General features: G+C 44.8%; 1 protein-coding gene across 3 annotated transcripts in view; it reads left to right on the forward strand.

Annotated features, from left to right (window-relative positions):
• LOC311088293 (rho GTPase-activating protein 6) overlaps nucleotides 1-22,500 on the forward strand; it is a gene marked incomplete at its 5' end in the record, with an annotated part of 45,218 nt that overhangs the window by 22,684 nt on the left and 34 nt on the right. For 2 of the 3 annotated variants that reach the window (XM_084122191.1, XM_084122192.1), the window contains 10 exons: nucleotides 5,032-5,270; nucleotides 5,855-6,050; nucleotides 7,934-7,989; nucleotides 8,399-8,549; nucleotides 9,354-9,502; nucleotides 13,817-13,996; nucleotides 17,689-17,786; nucleotides 18,977-19,134; nucleotides 20,170-20,250; nucleotides 20,685-22,500. The exon at nucleotides 20,685-22,500 is cut by the window's right edge and continues 34 nt beyond it. In XM_084122191.1, coding sequence (XP_083978317.1) covers nucleotides 5,032-5,270; nucleotides 5,855-6,050; nucleotides 7,934-7,989; nucleotides 8,399-8,549; nucleotides 9,354-9,502; nucleotides 13,817-13,996; nucleotides 17,689-17,786; nucleotides 18,977-19,134; nucleotides 20,170-20,250; nucleotides 20,685-20,986 — 1,610 coding nt within the window. In that variant the 3' untranslated portion in view covers nucleotides 20,987-22,500. The remainder of the gene's footprint in view (nucleotides 1-5,031; nucleotides 5,271-5,854; nucleotides 6,051-7,933; nucleotides 7,990-8,398; nucleotides 8,550-9,353; nucleotides 9,503-13,816; nucleotides 13,997-17,688; nucleotides 17,787-18,976; nucleotides 19,135-20,169; nucleotides 20,251-20,684) is intronic. The other variant, XR_014607477.1, reaches the window with a different exon arrangement.

Consider the following 22,500-nt stretch of genomic DNA (forward strand, 5'->3'; position numbering starts at 1 on the left):
GTGTGTGTGTGTGTGTGCTCCTCAGATTCGGAGGCGCAGGCATTCGGTAACTGTGTGTGTGTGTGTGTGTGTGTGTGTTCCTCAGATTCTGAGGCGCAGGCATTCGGTAACTGTGTGTGTGTGTGTGTGTGTGTGTGTGTTCCTCAGAGTCGGAGGCGCAGGCGTTCAGTAACTGTGTGTGTGTGTGTGTGTGTGTGTTCCTCAGAGTTGGAGGCGCAGGCGTTCAGTAACTGTGTGTGTGTGTGTGTGTGTGTGTGTTCCTCGGAGGCGCAGGCGTTCAGTAACTGTGTGTGTGTGTGTTCCTCAGAGTCGGAGGCGCAGGCGTTCAGTAACTGTGTGTGTGTGTGCTCCTCAGAGTCGGAGGCGCAGGCGTTCAGTAACTGTGTGTGTGTGTGTGTTCCTCAGAGTCGGAGGTGCAGGCGTTCAGTAACTGTGTGTGTGTGTGTGTGTGCTCCTCAGAGTCGGAGGCGCAGGCGTTCAGTAACTGTGTGTGTGTGTGTGTGTGTGTGTGTTCCTCAGAGTCGGAGGCGCAGGCGTTCAGTAACTGTGTGTGTGTGTGTGTGTGTGTGTGTGTGCTCCTCAGAGTCGGAGGCGCAGGCGTTCAGTAACTGTGTGTGTGTGTGTTCCTCAGAGTCGGAGGCACAGGCGTTCAGTAACTGTGTGTGTGTGTGTGTGTGTGTGTGTGCTCCTCAGAGTCGGAGGCGCAGGCGTTCAGTAACTGTGTGTGTGTGTGTTCCTCAGAGTCGGAGGCGCAGGCGTTCAGTAACTGTGTGTTTGTGTGTGTGTTCCTCAGAGTCGGAGGTGCAGGCGTTCAGTAAGTGTGTGTGTGTGTGTGCTCCTCAGAGTCGGAGGCGTAGGCGTTCAGTAACTGTGTGTGTGTGTGTTCCTCAGAGACGGAGGCGCAGGCGTTCAGTAACTGTGTGTGTGTGTGTGTGTGTGTGTGTTCCTCAGAGTCGGAGGCGCAGGCGTTCAGTAACTGTGAGTGTGTTCCTCAGAGTCGGAGGCACAGGCGTTCAGTAACTGTGTGTGTGTGTGTGTGTGTGTGTGCTCCTCAGAGTCGGAGGCGCAGGCGTTCAGTAACTGTGTGTGTGTGTGTTCCTCAGAGTCGGAGGCGCAGGCGTTCAGTAACTGTGTGTCTGTTCTGTTCGGAGGCGCAGGCGTTCAGTAACTGTGTGTGTGTGTGTGTGTGTGTGTGTGTGTGTGCTCCTCAGATTCGGAGGCGCAGGCATTCGGTAACTGTGTGTGTGTGTGTGTGTGTGTGTGTGTTCCTCAGATTCTGAGGCGCAGGCATTCGGTAACTGTGTGTGTGTGTGTGTGTGTGTGTGTGTTCCTCAGAGTCGGAGGCGCAGGCGTTCAGTAACTGTGTGTGTGTGTGTGTGTGTGTGTTCCTCAGAGTTGGAGGCGCAGGCGTTCAGTAACTGTGTGTGTGTGTGTGTGTGTGTGTGTTCCTCGGAGGCGCAGGCGTTCAGTAACTGTGTGTGTGTGTGTTCCTCAGAGTCGGAGGCGCAGGCGTTCAGTAACTGTGTGTGTGTGTGCTCCTCAGAGTCGGAGGCGCAGGCGTTCAGTAACTGTGTGTGTGTGTGTTCCTCAGAGTCGGAGGTGCAGGCGTTCAGTAACTGTGTGTGTGTGTGTGTGTGCTCCTCAGAGTCGGAGGCGCAGGCGTTCAGTAACTGTGTGTGTGTGTGTGTGTGTGTGTGTGTTCCTCAGAGTCGGAGGCGCAGGCGTTCAGTAACTGTGTGTGTGTGTGTGTGTGTGTGTGTGTGCTCCTCAGAGTCGGAGGCGCAGGCGTTCAGTAACTGTGTGTGTGTGTGTTCCTCAGAGTCGGAGGCACAGGCGTTCAGTAACTGTGTGTGTGTGTGTGTGTGTGTGTGTGCTCCTCAGAGTCGGAGGCGCAGGCGTTCAGTAACTGTGTGTGTGTGTGTTCCTCAGAGTCGGAGGCGCAGGCGTTCAGTAACTGTGTGTTTGTGTGTGTGTTCCTCAGAGTCGGAGGTGCAGGCGTTCAGTAACTGTGTGTGTGTGTGTGCTCCTCAGAGTCGGAGGCGTAGGCGTTCAGTAACTGTGTGTGTGTGTGTTCCTCAGAGACGGAGGCGCAGGCGTTCAGTAACTGTGTGTGTGTGTGTGTGTGTGTGTTCCTCAGAGTCGGAGGCGCAGGCGTTCAGTAACTGTGTGTGTGTTCCTCAGAGTCGGAGGCACAGGCGTTCAGTAACTGTGTGTGTGTGTGTGTGTGTGTGTGCTCCTCAGAGTCGGAGGCGCAGGCGTTCAGTAACTGTGTGTGTGTGTGTTCCTCAGAGTCGGAGGCGCAGGCGTTCGGTAACTGTGTGTGTGTGTGTGTGTGTTCCTCAGAGTCGGAGGCGCAGGCGTTCAGTAACTGTGTGTGTGTGTGTGTGTGTGTGTGTGTTCCTCAGAGTCGGAGGCGCAGGCGTTCAGTAACTGTGTGTGTGTGTGTGTGTGTGTGTGTGTGTGTTCCTCAGAGTCGGAGGCGCAGGCGTTCGGTAACTGTGTGTGTGTGTGTTCCTCAGAGTCGGAGGCGCAGGCGTTCAGTAACTGTGTGTGTGTGTGTGTTCCTCAGAGTCGGAGGCGCAGGCGTTCAGTAACTGTGTGTGTGTGTGTGTTCCTCAGAGTCGGAGGCGCAGGCGTTCAGTAACTGTGTGTGTGTGTGTGTGCTCCTCAGAGTCGGAGGCGCAGGCGTTCAGTAACTGTGTGTGTTCCTCAGAGTCGGAGGCGCAGGCGTTCAGTAACTGTGTGTGTGTGTGTGTGCTCCTCAGAGTCGGAGGCGCAGGCGTTCAGTAACTGTGTGTGTGTGTGTGTGTTCCTCAGAGTCGGAGGCGCAGGCGTTCAGTAACTGTGTGTGTGCTCCTCAGAGTCGGAGGCGCAGGCGTTCAGTAACTGTGTGTGTGCTCCTCAGAGTCGGAGGCGCAGGCGTTCAGTAATTGTGTGTGTGTGTGTGTGTGCTCCTCAGAGTCGGAGGCGCAGGCGTTCAGTAACTGTGTGTGTGTGTGTGTGCTCCTCAGAGTCGGAGGCGCAGGCGTTCAGTAACTGTGTGTGTGTGTGTGTTCCTCAGAGTCGGAGGCGCAGGCGTTCAGTAACTGTGTGTGTGTGTGTGTTCCTCAGAGTCGGAGGCGCAGGCGTTCAGTAACTGTGTGTGTGTGTGTGTTCCTCAGAGTCGGAGGCGCAGGCGTTCAGTAACTGTGTGTGTGTGTGTGTTCCTCAGAGTCGGAGGCGCAGGCGTTCAGTAACTGTGTGTGTGTGTGTGTTCCTCAGAGTCGGAGGCGCAGGCGTTCAGTAACTGTGTGTGTGTGTGTGTGCTCCTCAGAGTCGGAGGCGCAGGCGTTCAGTAATTGTGTGTGTGTGTGTGTGCTCCTCAGAGTCGGAGGCGCAGGCGTTCAGTAACTGTGTGTGTGTGTGTGTGCTCCTCAGAGTCGGAGGCGCAGGCGTTCAGTAATTGTGTGTGTGTGTGTGTGCTCCTCAGAGTCGGAGGCGCAGGCGTTCAGTAACTGTGTGTGTGTGTGTGTGCTCCTCAGAGTCGGAGGCGCAGGCGTTCAGTAACTGTGTGTGTGTGTGTGTGTGCTCCTCAGAGTCGGAGGCGCAGGCGTTCAGTAACTGTGTGTGTGTGTGTGTGTGTGTGTGTGTTCCTCAGAGTCGGAGGCGCAGGCGTTCAGTAACTGTGTGTGTGTGTGTGTGTGTGTGTGTGTGCTCCTCAGAGTCGGAGGCGCAGGCGTTCAGTAACTGTGTGTGTGTGTGTTCCTCAGAGTCGGAGGCACAGGCGTTCAGTAACTGTGTGTGTGTGTGTGTGTGTGCTCCTCAGAGTCGGAGGCGCAGGCGTTCAGTAACTGTGTGTGTGTGTGTTCCTCAGAGTCGGAGGCGCAGGCGTTCAGTAACTGTGTGTTTGTGTGTGTGTTCCTCAGAGTCGGAGGTGCAGGCGTTCAGTAACTGTGTGTGTGTGTGTGCTCCTCAGAGTCGGAGGCGTAGGCGTTCAGTAACTGTGTGTGTGTGTGTTCCTCAGAGACGGAGGCGCAGGCGTTCAGTAACTGTGTGTGTGTGTGTGTGTGTGTGTTCCTCAGAGTCGGAGGCGCAGGCGTTCAGTAACTGTGTGTGTGTGTGTGTGTTCCTCAGAGTCGGAGGCGCAGGCGTTCAGTAACTGTGTGTGTGTGTGTGTGCTCCTCAGAGTCGGAGGCGCAGGCGTTCAGTAACTGTGTGTGTGTGTGTGTTCCTCAGAGTCGGAGGCGCAGGCGTTCAGTAACTGTGTGTGTGTGTGTGTTCCTCAGAGTCGGAGGCGCAGGCGTTCAGTAACTGTGTGTGTGTGTGTGTTCCTCAGAGTCGGAGGCGCAGGCGTTCAGTAACTGTGTGTGTGTGTGTGTTCCTCAGAGTCGGAGGCGCAGGCGTTCAGTAACTGTGTGTGTGTGTGTGTTCCTCAGAGTCGGAGGCGCAGGCGTTCAGTAACTGTGTGTGTGTGTGTGTGCTCCTCAGAGTCGGAGGCGCAGGCGTTCAGTAATTGTGTGTGTGTGTGTGTGCTCCTCAGAGTCGGAGGCGCAGGCGTTCAGTAACTGTGTGTGTGTGTGTGTGCTCCTCAGAGTCGGAGGCGCAGGCGTTCAGTAATTGTGTGTGTGTGTGTGTGCTCCTCAGAGTCGGAGGCGCAGGCGTTCAGTAACTGTGTGTGTGTGTGTGTGCTCCTCAGAGTCGGAGGCGCAGGCGTTCAGTAACTGTGTGTGTGTGTGTTCCTCAGAGTCGGAGGCGCAGGCGTTCAGTAACTGTGTGTGTGTGTGTGTGCTCCTCAGAGTCGGAGGCGCAGGCGTTCAGTAACTGTGTGTGTGTGTGTGTGTTCCTCAGAGTCGGAGGCGCAGGCGTTCAGTAACTGTGTGTGTGTGTGTGTTCCTCAGAGTCGGAGGCGCAGGCGTTCAGTAACTGTGTGTGTGCTCCTCAGAGTCGGAGGCGCAGGCGTTCAGTAACTGTGTGTGTGTGTGTGTGTGTGTGCTCCTCAGAGTCGGAGGCGCAGGCGTTCAGTAACTGTGTGTGTGTGTGTGTGTTCCTCAGAGTCGGAGGCACAGGCGTTCGGTGTGCCGCTGTCTCAGGTGATCTGTAATGACCGGCGTCAGAAGCAGCTTCAGGAGGAGCAGGAGGAGCTTCGGCTCCCGGCGGATCGAGTGTGTTCCCGCAGATCCACCAAACACGAGCTTTCCAGCAGCAACTCGTCCCTCAGCTCCTCCTCGGAGACGCCCAACGACCCCGTGACCCCCGGCACCCCGGAGACGGCCCTGCGCACACGCCGACGGGTACGTGTGTGTGTATGTGTGTGTGTGTGCTTATCCTAAAATAACAGTTAATTTGATTACTTTACAACTATAACTAGATAAAACATGTTTGTCATGACACACTTCTGAAGTTGGCTTGAGAAAGCCAGACCAGAAAGACTGAGACATTTAAAAGCTTGGAAGTTTGAAGGTTTTCTGTTTGAAGTACTTTGAAGTTTTAAAGTTTGAATGTTTTGAAGGCAATACAGCCATTCTTCAGACGATAGAGAGATAGAGAGAGAGAGAGAGAGAGGGAGATAGAGAGAGAGAGATAGAGAGAGAGAGAGAGAGAGAGAGAGAGAGCTTGACAGGGTGTTTTTGTATGTTGTTAGCATGTTTCTAACATGAATAAGCACATTGCTAACGTTGCTAGCCTGATTTAACATCTTGTTAGCATGATTAGCATTTTTCTAGGATGATTTAACATGTTGATAGCACAATTTAACACATTGTTATCGTGATTTAACACATTGTTAGCCGGATTTAGCATGTTGACAGCATGATTTAATACGTTGTTAGCCAGACCGAGACGGGCGTTGGCTGAAAGGACTGTGTTTCCCCTGTAGGGCGGCATGTCTGTGGACTGCATCACGGACCTGGACGACAGTCACTCGCGTCTCCTGGAGGCGCTACAGCTGTCGATGCCGCTGGAGTCGCCCAGCGAGAAGAAGAAGATGAGCGACGCTAAGCTAAGCCTGAACCCCATTTACAGGCAGGTGCCGCGCGTGCTGGACAGCTGCTGCCAACATCTGCAGAGATACGGTCAGTGACCCTGTTAGTTCCTGTCTGTCAGAGTAAGGGATCATGAACATCCAGCCGGCTGTTATCTCAGAATAAACCCCTTCAGGTGTGTGTGTGTGTGTGTGTGTGTGTGTGTGTGTGTGAGAGAGAGTGTGTGTGTGTTATCTCAGAATAAACCCGACAGGGTGATGTTTAGGATCAGGTCTTCATCAGCCTGAAGGGGTTTATTCTGAGATAACACACACTCTCTCTCTCTCTCTCTCACACACACACACACACACCTGAAGGGGTTTATTCTGAGATAACACACACTCTCTCACACACACACACACACACACACACATACCTGAAGGGGTTTATTCTGAGATAACACACACACACACACACACACACACACACATACACGCATACACCTGAAGGGGTTTATTCTGAGATAACACACACTCTTACACACACTCTCTCACACACACACACACACACACACACATACCTGAAGGGGTTTATTCTGAGATAACACACACACACACACACACATACACGCATACACCTGAAGGGGTTTATTCTGAGATAACACACACTCTTACACACACTCTTTCACACACACACACACACACACACACACACACTCACACCTGAAGGGGTTTATTCTGAGATAACACACACACACACACACACACACCTGAAGGGGTTTATTCTGAGATAACACACACTCTTTCACACACACACACACACACACACATACCTGAAGGGGTTTATTCTGAGATAACACACACACACACACACACACACACACACACACACACTCACACCTGAAGGGGTTTATTCTGAGATAACACACACACACACACACACACACACACCTGAAGGGGTTTATTCTGAGATAACACACACTCTTTCACACACACACACACACACACATACACGCACACACCTGAAGGGGTTTATTCTGAGATAATACACACTCTTACACACACTATTTCACACACACACACACACTCACACCTGAAGGGGTTTATTCTGAGATAACACACACACACACACACACACACATACATGCACACACCTGAAGGGGTTTATTCTGAGATAACACACACTCTTTCACACACACACACATACACGCACACACCTGAAGGGGTTTATTCTGAGATAATACACACTCTTACACACACTATTTCAAACACACACACACACACACACACACACACACACACACTCACACCTGAAGGGGTTTATTCTGAGATAACACACACACACACACACATACATGCACACACCTGAAGGGGTTTATTCTGAGAGAACAACCTGCTGGATGAACATTATCCCACTTATTACACAGCATTTCAACACATTAATTATTATGGAGATCAGAGATATTGATATTTCAGATTAAACTGTTTTAAATCTTAAACTGTTTGTATCTTATAATCCAACAGTTTATAAAACAATAGACACAAAATGTCCGCCGCTGCATTTGTGTGAAACGAGAGAGAGCGAGTCCACGATACTGGATGGCATAATTAAATAACTGTACACTAAATATTGATTTGACTGAGTTTTAATATTTTATCAGCTCACCAAATGCAAAACTTCCACGATGGAAACCCATTCTTAGCGAGTGTGTAGCGAGTGTGTAGTGAGTGTGTAGCGCTGCTGACTTCAGTGACCCGGATGAGCCGGTGTTTCTGTTTTCTGTTGTTATCTGGGAATAATACACCGCTGGATGGAGCGATTGACCAATCAGAATCAAGTATTCCACAGAGCCGTGTAATAAGCTTCGATATGCCCCGCCCCCAACTTCCTGTTTCGATTTGTCAACACAGGAAATAACGTTTTCGTTTCCATTTCATGGGGTCTTCAGAGTTTAGTGTGAGCGATGAGTAATGCTGCTGTTATTTGCTGTTCAGGTCTGCAGACGGTCGGGATCTTCCGGGTCGGAAGCTCCAAGAAAAGAGTTCGACAGGTGAGAAGCTGATGTTTTATGTTTTATGTAATTTTTTTTTTAATGAAAACTAACGCTAACACGACACCGTTTTAACTAACAACAGAAAACTTTTAATGTGTTCTGGCCGTTCATTTGCACAACAACAGTGTTTGGTGGCTCTAGAACGTGAACTTAGGAATGAGCGTTTGAATATATGTATTAGACCAGCTGGAGTTTGTTTATTAAGCGTGCAGGGCAACCACCCAGTAGAGCATTACAATAATCTAGCCTTGAGCTCATGAATGCATGAACTAACTGTTACGCATTTGTCATTGAGAGCATATGTCGTAATCTAGATATATTTTTAAAGCGTAATTTAGATATATTGGAAGTATGTGAAGGCTAGTGCCAGTGTTGACCGTGTGTGTGTGTGTTGTGTGTCATTCAGCTGCGTGAGGCGTTCGATCAGGGCACAGACGTGGCTTTAGACCAGAGGCACAGTGTTCATGATGTGGCGGCGCTGCTGAAAGAGTTCCTCCGAGACATGCCTGATCCTCTGCTGACCCGAGAGCTGTACTCCGCATTCATCGCCTGCGCATGTGAGGAACATCTCTATAGGGGCTTTCGCACCGGGTGGTTATAGGAACTCAGTTATAGGAACGAGCCTCCAGGGTGTTTCCCCGAGAACTAATGGTTCCCTTAGGAACATTTTCCTGGTTGCATTCGCACCGCTAGTAGGAACTCTGAAGTGACGTAAGCCGCGCTTGTTGTTGTGACTTTTATTTTGACGGCGCTGAGAACGACTGAGCTCACAGTGCTCACATTCTCCGTGTTCATTAGTTTACGATCTGTCTAACCGTTATTAGATAAAACTGTTATACATATAAAGTAGACAGTAATGAAGAGTTATTAGCGTATGTGTGTGGTTGATGTCCAGTGTTGCTGAGCAGAAATACATAATCATGTTTCTCTCGGTCCCTCAAAGTTGCGTTGGATTTTCTCCTCAGCGTAAAGGTTAGAGGCTCATCTATCCCTGTTTACATGTACTCTAGTAGAGTTAGTTACTAGAGTAAATATATATGCTTTAATCTGTGTGCTTTTTTAAAATGGCGTGTGCTGGTGTTTTGCGTGTGTTCGGCCAATCAGCGAACACTACAGTCACGGATAGTTCCTATAGTGCTGGTTTAGACCGACTCTGAAGTAGGAGCTGAATTAGTTCCTCCAAAATGAGTTCCTAGAACTAAAATCGTTCATAGTTCCTGCGGTGCGAACAAACACGCCAAAATCCGGGAACTTCCGCCAATAGTTCTAGGATCTATGAAAAGGTTCCTCCGGTGCGAAAGCCCCTGATAATCCCAGACATTCCTCTCCTGTGCTCCGCTTTATCGTGTGTGTTTCTACAGCTCTGGAGAAGCTAGACCAGCTCTCGGCCATTCAGCTTCTGATCTGTCTTCTGCCCGCCTGCAACAGCGACACACTCCAGCGCTTACTTCACTTCCTGTCTGACGTGGCCAATCACGCGGAGGATTCCCGGGACGCTGGCGGGAAAGAGGTCGGGCTTATAACTGCAAAATATCATGTTCTTCCTCAGTGTTTCTGTCTTGTTTTCCAGCACAAATATCTAAACATTCTTAAATCAAGATACATTTACTGGAGAAGCAAAATGACTGAAGATATTAAGTTTTTGTTTACTGAAAAATTAAGTGAGTTTATGCTTAAAACAAGAACAAATATCTGCAAATGGAGTGCAGTGATGGGATAAACCATGTTTCTGAATGACAGATCCTAGTGATGACATGTAGATGGAGAAGAGAAGCGGCCCCAGCACTGAGCCCTGAGGCACTCCAGTAGCTAGATGATAACAGTGATGGGATAAACCATGTTTCTGAATGACAGATCCTAGTGATGACATGTAGATGGAGAAGAGAAGCGGTCCCAGCACTGAGCCCTGAGGCACTCCAGTAGCTAGATGATAACAGTGATGGGATAAACCATGTTTCTGATTGACAGATGCTAGTGATGACATGTAGATGGAGAAGAGAAGCGGTCCCAGCACTGAGCCCTGAGGCACTCCAGTATCTAGATGATAACAGTGATGGGATAAACCATGTTTCTGAATGACAGATCCTAGTGATGACATATAGATGGAGAAGAGAAGCGGTCCCAGCACTGAGCCCTGAGGCACTCCAGTAGCTAGATGATAACAGTGATGGGATAAACCATGTTTCTGATTGACAGATGCTAGTGATGACATGTAGATGGAGAAGAGAAGCGGTCCCAGCACTGAGCCCTGAGGCACTCCAGTAGCTAGATGATAACAGTGATGGGATAAACCATGTTTCTGATTGACAGATGCTAGTGATGACATGTAGATGGAGAAGAGAAGCGGTCCCAGCACTGAGCCCTGAGGCACTCCAGTAGCTAGATGATAACAGTGATGGGATAAACCATGTTTCTGATTGACAGATCCTAGTGATGACATGTAGATGGAGAAGAGAAGAGGTCCCAGCACTGAGCCCTGAGGCACTCCAGTAGCTAGATGATAAAAGTGATGGGATAAACCATGTTTCTGATTGACAGATCCTAGTGATGAAATGTAGATGTAGAAGAGAAGCGGTCCCAGCACTGAGCCCTGAGGCACTCCAGTAGCTAGATGATAACAGTGATGGGATAAACCATGTTTCTGATTGACAGATCCTAGTGATGAAATGTAGATGTAGAAGAGAAGCGGTCCCAGCACTGAGCCCTGAGGCACTCCAGTAGCTAGATGATAACAGTGATGGGATAAACCATGTTTCTGATTGACAGATCCTAGTGATGAAATGTAGATGGAGAAGAGAAGCGGTCCCAGCACTGAGCCCTGAGGCACTCCAGTAGCTAGATGATAACAGTGATGGGAAAAAACATGTTTCTGAATGACAGATCTAGTGATGACATGTAGATGGAGAAGAGAAGCGGTCCCAGCACTGAGCCCTGAGGCACTCCAGTAGCTAGATGATAACAGTGATGGGAAAAAACATGTTTCTGAATGACAGATCTAGTGATGACATGTAGATGGAGAAGAGAAGCGGTCCCAGCACTGAGCCCTGAGGCACTCCAGTAGCTAGATGATAACAGTGATGGGAAAAAACATGTTTCTGATTGACAGATCCTAGTGATGACATGTAGATGGAGAAGAGAAGCGGTCCCAGCACTGAGCCCTGAGGCACTCCAGTAGCTAGATGATAAAAGTGATGGGAAAAAACATGTTTCTGAATGACAGATCCTAGTGATGACATGTAGATGGAGAAGAGAAGCGGTCCCAGCACTGAGCCCTGAGGCACTCCAGTAGCTAGATGATAACAGTGATGGGAAAAAACATGTTTCTGAATGACAGATCTAGTGATGACATGTAGATGGAGAAGAGAAGCGGTCCCAGCACTGAGCCCTGAGGCACTCCAGTAGCTAGATGATAACAGTGATGGGAAAAAACATGTTTCTGAATGACAAACACTAGTGATGACATGTAGATGGAGAAGAGAAGCGGCCCCAGCACTGAGCCCTGAGGCACTCCAGTAGCTAGATGATAAAAGTGATGGGAAAAAACATGTTTCTGAATGACAGATCCTAGTGATGACATGTAGATGGAGAAGAGAAGCGGTCCCAGCACTGAGCCCTGAGGCACTCCAGTAGCTAGATGATAACAGTGATGGGAAAAAACATGTTTCTGAATGACAAACACTAGTGATGACATGTAGATGGAGAAGAGAAGCGGTCCCAGCACTGAGCCCTGAGGCACTCCAGTAGCTAGATGATAAAAGTGATGGGAAAAAACATGTTTCTGAATGACAGATCCTAGTGATGACATGTAGATGGAGAAGAGAAGCGGTCCCAGCACTGAGCCCTGAGGCACTCCAGTAGCTAGATGATAAAAGTGATGGGAAAAAACATGTTTCTGAATGACAGATCTAGTGATGACATGTAGATGGAGAAGAGAAGCGGTCTCAGCACTGAGCCCTGAGGCACTCCAGTAGCTAGATGATAAAAGTGATGGGAAAAAACATGTTTCTGAATGACAGATCCTAGTGATGACATGTAGATGGAGAAGAGAAGCGGTCCCAGCACTGAGCCCTGAGGCACTCCCGTATCTAGATGTTGGGTCTTAGACACCTCACCCCTCCATGACACCCTGAAGGCCGAGCTGAGGGAAGACCCGAACCACTGGAGTGCTGTTCCCGAGATGCCCTTCGTCTTTAGGATTAACTGATGAGAACTAATGATTTGGAAGCTGCTCTTGATTCTCAGAGCTTCAGTAACCGAGAGGCCGTCTCAGTTCATTGATGCTTCTGAATCCAGACTGGTTGTTGTTTAGGAGGTTGTTTTTTGTAAGAAAGGCAGAGATCTGGTTGAAAACAACTCGTTGCGACGAATGCTAGAAGGGATAGTTATCGGTCTGTAACTTTCCAGGTGTGCTGGATTTAGAGTGGGTTTCTTAAGCAGTGGGTTACCTTTGCCTCTTAAATGCTGTGGGAAAGATGCCAGTGTGAAGAGAGGTGTTGATGATGTGCGTGAGTGCGGGTACAACCGAGGAAGAAATGGCCTGAAGGAGATGAGTGGATATAGGATCAAGCGGACAGGTAGTAGGTGATTGGAAAGGGTGAGTTTGGATACTTCTGCGTCTGAGAGAGGAGATAAGGAGGTGGAATGTGTGTTAGCTGTTAAGATGTTTGTGTCAGTTTGTGCTGTGGCAAATATGCCGCTGATGGTGGTGGTTTTATTTAAGTGCTATTCACATAGAAAACATTGGAATAATGTTTCACTGTTTTTACTGTATTTTTTATCAAATAAATTCAGTCTTGGTGAGACAAAAACATACAAAAAATTCATAATGATTCCAAACTTTTGGAGTCAAACTGTCCATTTTAATGAATCGATTAGACAATCTAATTCAACTTTTTTCATGTATTAAAATGTTTTAGTAAATATACAGTATGTACATTGAATCTTCTTGACTATAAGTGACTCTTTGGTTGGATAACCGTTTGTCTGAAAAATCACCCTTTTAAGCAAATGCATAAATATTGAGATCATGTCAAATATTATCAAAGGGGAAAAAATATTTTTTTAGCCCTCATCTGTGTGTGTGCGAGTGTGTGTGTGTTTGAGAGGATGGGTGGAAAAGTTAATGACACACAGATGGATGGATGGACAGCTTGTTATTGCAACAGAAATCAGATGACATAAACCAGTGATGTCATACATCAGTCATTTGTGCTCGAAAGGATCACAATGTTTCTTCCAATACAAATACCCACTGACGTGCCAATGCTGATGCACAAACTGGTTAGACTAGTCTTACAAATTAATCAGCAACTATTTTTTTTTAAAGTTAGTTGCATAAAAAGGTAGATTTCTGATTCAAATGAGAGCAAAGTAAGAGACACACTCACACATACACTCACTCACTCACACACACACACTCTCACACACACATGCTATCTCACACACACTCACACACAAACACACTCACATTCACACACACACACACACACACACACACACACACACACACACACACTCACACATACACTCACTCACTCACACACACACACTCTCACACACACATGCTATCTCACACACACTCACACACAAACACACTCACATTCACACACACACACACACACACACACTCACACATACACTCACTCACACACACACACACTCTCACACACACATGCTATCTCACACACACTCACACACAAACACACTCACACACACACACACACACACACACACACACACACACAAACACAAGTTCATTGAGCTCAGTGCAGGTTGTCACACGTCCAGCATGAAGTGTTTCGGCTCAGTGTTTCTTCTTCTTCAGGTCGTTGGGAACAAGATGACGTCCCTGAATCTGGCCACGATCTTCGGGCCGAACCTCCTTCACCAGCAGAAGATCTCAGAGAAGGAGTTCAGTGTCCAGAGCTCGGCCCGAGTGGAGGACAGCGCCGCCATCATCAGCGTCGTGCAGCGCATGATCGACACACACCACACACTCTTCATGGTAGGAGAACATGATCGACACACACCACACACTCTTCATGGTAGGAGAACATGATCGACACACACCACACACTCTTCATGGTAGGAGAACATGATCGACACACCACACACTCTTCATGGTAGGAGAACATGATCGACACACACCACACACTCTTCATGGTAGGAGAACATGATCGACACACACCTCACACTCTTCATGGTAGGAGAACAACATGATCGACACACACCACACACTCTTCATGGTAGGAGAACATGATCGACACACACCACACACTCTTCATGGTAGGAGAGCATGATCGACACACACCACACACTCTTCATGGTAGGAGAACATGATCGACACACACCACACACTCTTCATGGTAGGAGAACATGATCGACACACACCACACACTCTTCATGGTAGGAGAACATGATCGACACACACCACACACTCTTCATGGTAGGAGAACAACATGATCGACACACACCACACACTCTTCATGGTAGGAGAACATGATCGACACACACCACACACTCTTCATGGTAGGAGAGCATGATCGACACACACCACACACTCTTCATGGTAGGAGAACATGATCGACACACACCACACACTCTTCATGGTAGGAGAACATGATCGACACACACCACACACTCTTCATGGTAGGAGAACAACATGATCGACACACACCACACACTCTTCATGGTAGGAGAACATGATCGACACACACCACACACTCTTCATGGTAGGAGAGCATGATCGACACACACCACACACTCTTCATGGTAGGAGAACATGATCGACACACACCACACACTCTTCATGGTAGGAGAACATGATCGACACACACCACACACTCTTCATGGTAGGAGAACATGATCGACACACACCACACACTCTTCATGGTAGGAGAACAACATGATCGACACACACCACACACTCTTCATGGTAGGAGAACATGATCGACACACACCACACACTCTTCATGGTAGGAGAACATGATCGACACACACCACACACTCTTCATGGTAGGAGAACATGATCGACACACACCACACACTCTTCATGGTAGGAGAACATGATCGACACCAGGGGCGTTTCTAGGTTTTAAAAACATCAGGGGCTGAGCCCGAAACATCAGGGGCTGGGGGTGGGTTACAAGATAACATGATTCGATAAAGAGAATAATATATATTGTAGGTCTATATGCAGGGGGCAGCCACACCAGCCCACATTACCCCACAGACATGCGCATTCAAATGTAAGGTAGTTAGGGGGGTTCGGGGGCATGCTCCCCCGAGAAAATTTGGATTTCTTGGCCCTACATATGTGCATTTTAAGGTGTTTGAAGGCCAAAAAAAATTGGATAACAATAGCTTTAAAAGCATGTAAGTGGGCAGTAGCATAAATTATTTGTCAAGCAGATAACAGATTCTTAAACATGAGAATGAGGATAAATGTTGAAATGAATGATCCACAGTACAAAATGGAAATGCAATGTTTCTGCTTATTGTTGACAATACACAATCACATATTCCAAACAGGAATGGCCTTAAATGAGAAATCTTTCAAGGATTATTTTGCATAGATGTTAGGCTACATTTCAATCAAACACCAGTGCAATCTTTTGTTTGTTTATTTTATAAATATTTATACTTATATTTTGCTTTTAGTTTCTGTAATTAGCGAAGAACATCAGTGTTAAATAGGAATACATTGTAATAATGTTAATCAAGCTGCCTAAATCACACGACTGTGCAGCAGTTCACACTCACAATAAAAATACAATATAATTTAAAACAAAGACAAGCTCATTATACAAAGGAAATAATATTACAGATCTAGACAAATTGGGTTGCTTATAGTTAAAAGAATGTCAAGAACGATCATTTAGGCTAGATGTATTTTTCACATTTTTGGTCACTAATTTTATTTTTTATGACACGAGTCAGTTTTGATGACTTTGCAATATTGATAAAAAGTTAGAATATTAATAATGAAAAATGACGCAGCTTTAATCTCCCTTTTGGTTATTTCAATACTTAATTGACGACAGAACACAACGTTACATGCTCGTAGTTTATTTTGCGTGATACAGGATTCTGCATTTGCGCTTGATATTGAAGAGTGCGCGCTGCGAGCACACGGCTGATACGACAGGAAAGTTTGTTTTTCTGAGTTTTACTGACATATAGCCTGACAACATCTGGTCTGACAGAGGACTGTGCGGCGGTGCTGACTGCGTTATTTATTCTTTTCTTTTTTTTATTGCTGTGAGATTGTTTGCTGTTGCGCAAATCCTGGAGATATTCTAGGATCTAATCACTCACGTGGTGCGTCTGCAGAGACAGATTTCAACAGTCACTAGTCAGAGACAGCAGCAAAGCCAAAGCACAATGAAATAAGGCAACTTATGATTTCGGGGGTTTACATAGGCTATTGTCCAGTTTCATATTTGTCAGTCAACTTTTCAAAAAACATTCGGGGCTACACTCAAGACATTCGGGGCTGAAGCCCCGGCAAAATCGGCTGACGACGCCTCTGATCGACACACACCACACACTCCTCATGGTAGGAGAACATGATCGACACACACCACACACTCTTCATGGTAGGAGAACATGATCGACACACACCACACACTCCTCATGGTAGGAAGAGTCTTGACTGTTATCCCTCTTGGCTGTGGCAGTTTTCTGAAAGTGCTCAAGTTGTAGTTTATGTCACAGAAACGCTCTGTTTCAGCACAGTCCCTGGGAAGGCCATCGAAGTGTAAAAGATATATATATATATAAATGTTCCACTCTCTCTATCTCTAACGCATCTTTCTCCAGTAGTGGAGGGTGTTCGTATTATTACTGTTGAGGATTATGTATTTACTCTTATAGTATTTATTTAAATTTTCAAATAGCATTTGTTTTTATATGTTAAAGTTTTACTCACTTTATGTGCTTTTGTAATTTTTATTGTTTTAAAAAATTTTTTAATTTATTTAAATTCTTTTATTTTAGTTTGTTTTAGTAATATTGTTATGTGCCTTTGTAATATTTATTAGTTTTTTTATATTTATATTTAGCTTTAATTCATTGTATTTTAATTTAATTTTTTATTTTAGCTTTTGTGCTTTTATTAGTTATTTTTATTTAGCTTCAATTTATTATAGGTTTTTTTTTTTTTTTTTTTAGTTGAAGTTTTAGTAATTGAACTAAAATTGTAATAATTTAATTTTAAAGGCTAAAGTTGTTAAGTTCATCTTATATTTATATTTCTTTTATTTCAGCTTTATTTCAAATAGCAACATTTTTTTTTTTAAGTTTTACTTTAAGTTAACAATAGCACTGATCAGAACGAGACGTTTTTACAGCTTCGTTTCATAAATGCTCTTTTTTTCCACTCTGGAAAAAGTTTTGAGTTCTGAAAGTATTTGTACATCAAACTCTTTTATCTCAGATGATGAATGAAAGTTCGATTCCTGATGATTTGAGCCCTTATAAGTCACTTCAGGTGAGATGATTGTGATCTTTAGCCGGCTGTGCATCAGACTGTCTCTCTTAATATGTTATAAATGCAGAAGAATGTTAAACCCGAGTCCTTGTAAAGCGTTCGATAGCCACCCGTGCTTCTAAAAGCCTCTTTGTTTCTGGTGTTTCTGGACCCGGAGATGTTTTGGCGTGATTGCAGTGGCTGATCAGTTGCGTTGAATCCTCTAGATCTCTGCGGAGCTGCAGAACGAGGTTCTGGCGAGTTTGTTGGACACGGACAGTGATGTGGTGGATTATCTGATGAGGAGGAAAACACCACAGTGTGAGTAAGTGGATTTGGGTCATAAACATCATGTTCTCCCTGACGAGAATCAACACTATTGCCATTATTGACTGATCATCTGATCGTGGTTATTCAATCTAATCACAGTCATTTGAGAGAACCTCAATAGTTGTGCAGTTTAAAGTTAATTTGCCATCTAGATAAGGGAAATTAAATTTATATTATCTAATTATATATCGGCCACCAAATCTGTATCAGCCGATATATGTTGATTTTTAATGTTCTCGTTATCAGTCCGATGAGAAAATTTGGCCGATATATTAAAGCTGATAAATCGTGTATTATTTCCTTCAGCTGAGACGCTTCAGATGTTCATCATGATGGCTTTAAATTGCTTGAAATATGATTGAAATCACTTAAAAAAAATTTAAAATACAGTAAAGTGCAGTGCAAGTCTGTCATATCGGCTACATAAAATTAACATAGAATTAATTATTGAACATTATAATTGTGTGTTTGGAATGTGGCTTTTAATGGTTTTTGTTTTTGTAATCAGCCTCTCAAAAATTATATAAAAATTTATCGGCTACTATATCGGTTATCGGCTTTCAAATATAAAGAATTATCATTATCGGTATTATATTATATTATATTATATTATATTGTATTATATTATATAGAGCATTAAATGTAAATCAAATGGACCTATTTTATTTAAATTTTTATTCATATATTATATACGATTCCAAGTAAAAAATAATGCATTAGGCTGACACTCTGACATGAACAAAACAGAAATCACTAATCGCAATTATTTGATTGACAGTTAATCATCAGCACGAAATGAGTGATCGTGACGTTGCCATTTAATGTACAGCTATAAAAGCATCACATATGGAGTCAGACGCTCATTGCACAGTAAACGCAGCTTAATACACACCGGTTAACAGTCGTTAATGCACTGGGAACAACCAATGCATTTTATTTAACTCACATTAACTGAGACAAATGCTGTAAGTACAGTAGGCAACATTTGAAGTGGATCAAAAAAGTTCATCAAATTTGTCCTAAGACGAGAATGGGTAATGTTCAAACTTCATGTATAACTTTGATGAAAGGTTTTGATCCACTTCAAATGTTGCCTACTGTAGATTGCTTATGGTTAGTTCACGTTAGCTCAAATGATGTATTCATACGCTCATACTTTGGCTCTGCATCCACTAACTCCTGCAGCGAGTCCGAGCGCTCCAGCGGCGAGATCTCTCCGTACGAGAACAACTCTCCGGTGCTCTCCCAGTGGCTTCCTCCATCGGGACCAGAGCATCCCAGTCTCGCTCTCGCTGGGAACGTCACGGTGAATCCCAGCCTGCCGTCCTCACAACCCGACTCTGGTGAGTTCATGCACTGCACAAAGCCTGTTAACAAAGAGTGCATCATTTTATAGTTGAATGGTCCTGGGGTCAAAAATAGCGGTTTTGAGGAAAGGCGTCAAATGACTGATTTAAAGGATTAGTTCACATCAGAATTATAATTTACTCCCCCTCACGTTATCAAAGATGTTCATGTCTTTCTTCAGTGAAAAAGAAATGAAGGTTTTTGACCTTTAATTTTCTCCGTATAGTGTCTTCAATGGGGTCCAACGGGTCGAAGGTCCAGATGTGAGTTTCAGTGCAGCTTCAAAGTCTCGACACGATCCAGCCGAGGAATAAGAGTCTCATCTAGACAAACCAGCGACATTTATAACAAAATAAACATTTATATACTTTTAAACACTAATGCTGGTCTTGCACTAGCTGTGATGCGACACACATTACATCATCAGGTTGAAAGGTCAAGCGTGACGTAGGCGTAAGAACAGATCTAGTGTTTACAAAGCCGTGCAAAGACTGTGGTAAAACAGTATATAAATGTTTATCTTGTTATAAATGTCCGCTGGTTTGTCTGGATGAGACTCTTATTCCTCGGCTGGATCGTGTCGAGACTTTGAAGCTGCACTGAAACTCACATCTGGACCTTCGACCCGTTGGACCCCATTGAAGACACTATATGGAGAAACATCCTGCAGTGTTTTCCTCAAAAACATGATTTAAAGGGAAAATTGCATTATTTTTCTGACACTATTAGCATATTTTTGTTCTTGTTTTAAGCACAAATTCACTTTTGTTTTTTTCTGTAAACAAGTCTTAATATCTTCAGTCATTCTGCTTCTCCAGTAAACGAATCTTGATTTAAGAATGTTTAGATATTAGTGCTGGAAAACAAGACAGAAACACTGAGGAAGAACATCATTTTTTAAGTGTTCTACTCCATGCATGCCTTATAAATTTGGTTAAATTAAGCAACATAATCACAGTCACACCAAACGTCACACTTTATTTTTCTTTCTCATTTATACGTGTCAGTAATGAACATCCTCTTGCCCTCAGGGGAAACGTTGCATGAGAAGGCCAGTATCTGGCGAACGCGACACACTCTTCTGTCGGGACTTCATGACAAACTCCTCACAGGTACAAGACTAAACACACGTCAGTCAGAGGAACATTAGCACTGAGATTCAACAGATGTGCGTAATAAAGCTGCTCTTTAGTCATTTATAAAGGGAAGTTGAGCTGGTCTTTTCTCCTCTATTGAGTCGTATATCCGAGTGAAACGCTTCTGGAACAAGAACAAATGTGGGCGGGGCTTGATTGTGTCTGTGGGGAATCGATTGGATGGTTGTGGTTTGCTATTGGCTGATCTCATGTGAGTGACAGGTTGCCCCGCCCACATCATCAGAGAAGAGAAGAGATGCTGCAAGAGGACAATATTCTGATTCAAGATTATGAGCCACAGTGCTAGTGTTGTCATGTTGTCAGGTTTCCCTGACCTTATGTAATCCCGAACTGCTTAATGCGACCGGCTCTGTCCTGTAGATCAGCACACCTGTGTTTGTGTCCCTCAGGTTCTGACGGACACCTGTACACACGCGTCTCCTCTGATGTCTTCTACGATGACGACAGCGACGCCAAACCTGCGCTCGAGACGCAAACGTCCCGTACAAGCGTCCCTCAAACGCCACGCGCTCCAATCACAGCGAGCCGTCGGACTGCGTTCCACCAATCAGAGGAGGCCACGGCGTGTCACGCGGGTCAGGGGGCGGAGTCACGCATCACTCAGCATCCAGACTGGCCAATGGAGAAGTGGCAAATATGGCAGCTCTTGTCATCAGACAGTTTAGACACACTTCCAGAGACAATGGTGTAAAAACACTATTTAAAGGGACGGTTCGGGACAGAAAACATCTAAACCTGTAAGCCGACACACCGGTGGAACTTTCCTTACATGGACAATCATAAAACACTGAGACAGAGAGAAGAGGAAAGAAAGTCGTACCGGTTTGGAACGAGTAAATGACACGATAATCATTTTTGGGTGAACTGTCCCTTTAAGAACCGTTTCATGTTAAAGCTTGAGTGTAAATCGTCTACAACACAGAGATTGTGAGTTTGAGTCGGTACGACACAGTATATGTTCCCACGGTTTAGATAACTTTAGAAAAACAAGTATCAATATTAAAAATGGGGATTAATATTTAAATGTTTTACTGTTCAAAACTTTTGTTTTTCGCTAAATTAATACTTTTATTCATCAAAGATGCTTTAAATTGATCAAAAGTGACAGTAAAGATATTTATGATACAAAAGATTCGATTTCAAATAAAATGCTAAACTTTCTATTCATCAAATAATCTTGAAAAATAAAAAGTATCACAGTATTACAATAATATTTCACTGTTTCTACTGTATTTTTGATCATATAAACGCAGCTTTGATGAGCAGAAGAGACTCTTTCAGAAACATTAACAAATTATTATAGGTGTCATTTGAAACATTGATTATTAATGGGTTTCCGGGAATAATCCGTATGTTGGGTGAATGAACATGTTTATTGGTAATTAATTCTGAAATTAAATGTATTATTAACGTCTACTCTTACGTACATGAATTGATTTGAATTTCAATTTGGAATTTCCTTCAGATTCAGGACATAAATTGGAATATGAAGCACAATCTCAGTTCTCGAAGAAAACACAGTCTATCTGGATTTCCATCAGTGTTTGCTCGAATCTCTCGTTTATTGTACACACGATTGCTTTATATGTCAATAATGGCTCATATTTTCAGCTTTTTCATCATCATCATCATCATAATCAGAGAGATCTGATGATATTTGAGTGTCCTGTCATAGTGGACATCATCACTTCATAAGATAACGAGGGGTTAATCATAAACATAGAATGTCATATTTCTCATATCCTGCAAGCGAAACGAGTTACGATATCAAATGTATTTATTTATTAATGTTATTTATTGAATACGCCACTAGTACGTCAGCACTGTGTATAACAGTCACACAGAATGAGTTATTCCAGTTGTCGTTCAGTATTTCTCTGTAAATGCAGAAAATGAGTTATTTAGTGAAACTTCATCATATTTCTGAGTGACATCATCAGCTTTCACCCGTTTGATCACGTGACGCACAAACGCCCGCATCACCAGCAACACTTTATGCATTATAATAATGAGTGACGACTTATTTCCGGTGTAATATTTTATACTCTGTGTATTTGTACAGCCAAGAGCAATATAATGTTGATCATGGTGCTTTTTATAAAACAGATATATATATATAAATATATTTTGCTGCTCAATTATTTTATACTAGAGGCTGTTATTGTGAAGTTTGTGATTGACACTGTCATCTGCAGTCATAAGTGT

The sequence above is a fragment of the Abramis brama genome, assembly GCF_963993115.1.
Source record: "Abramis brama genome assembly, chromosome: 8".
In the NCBI taxonomy this organism is placed as follows: Eukaryota; Metazoa; Chordata; class Actinopteri; order Cypriniformes; family Leuciscidae; genus Abramis; species Abramis brama.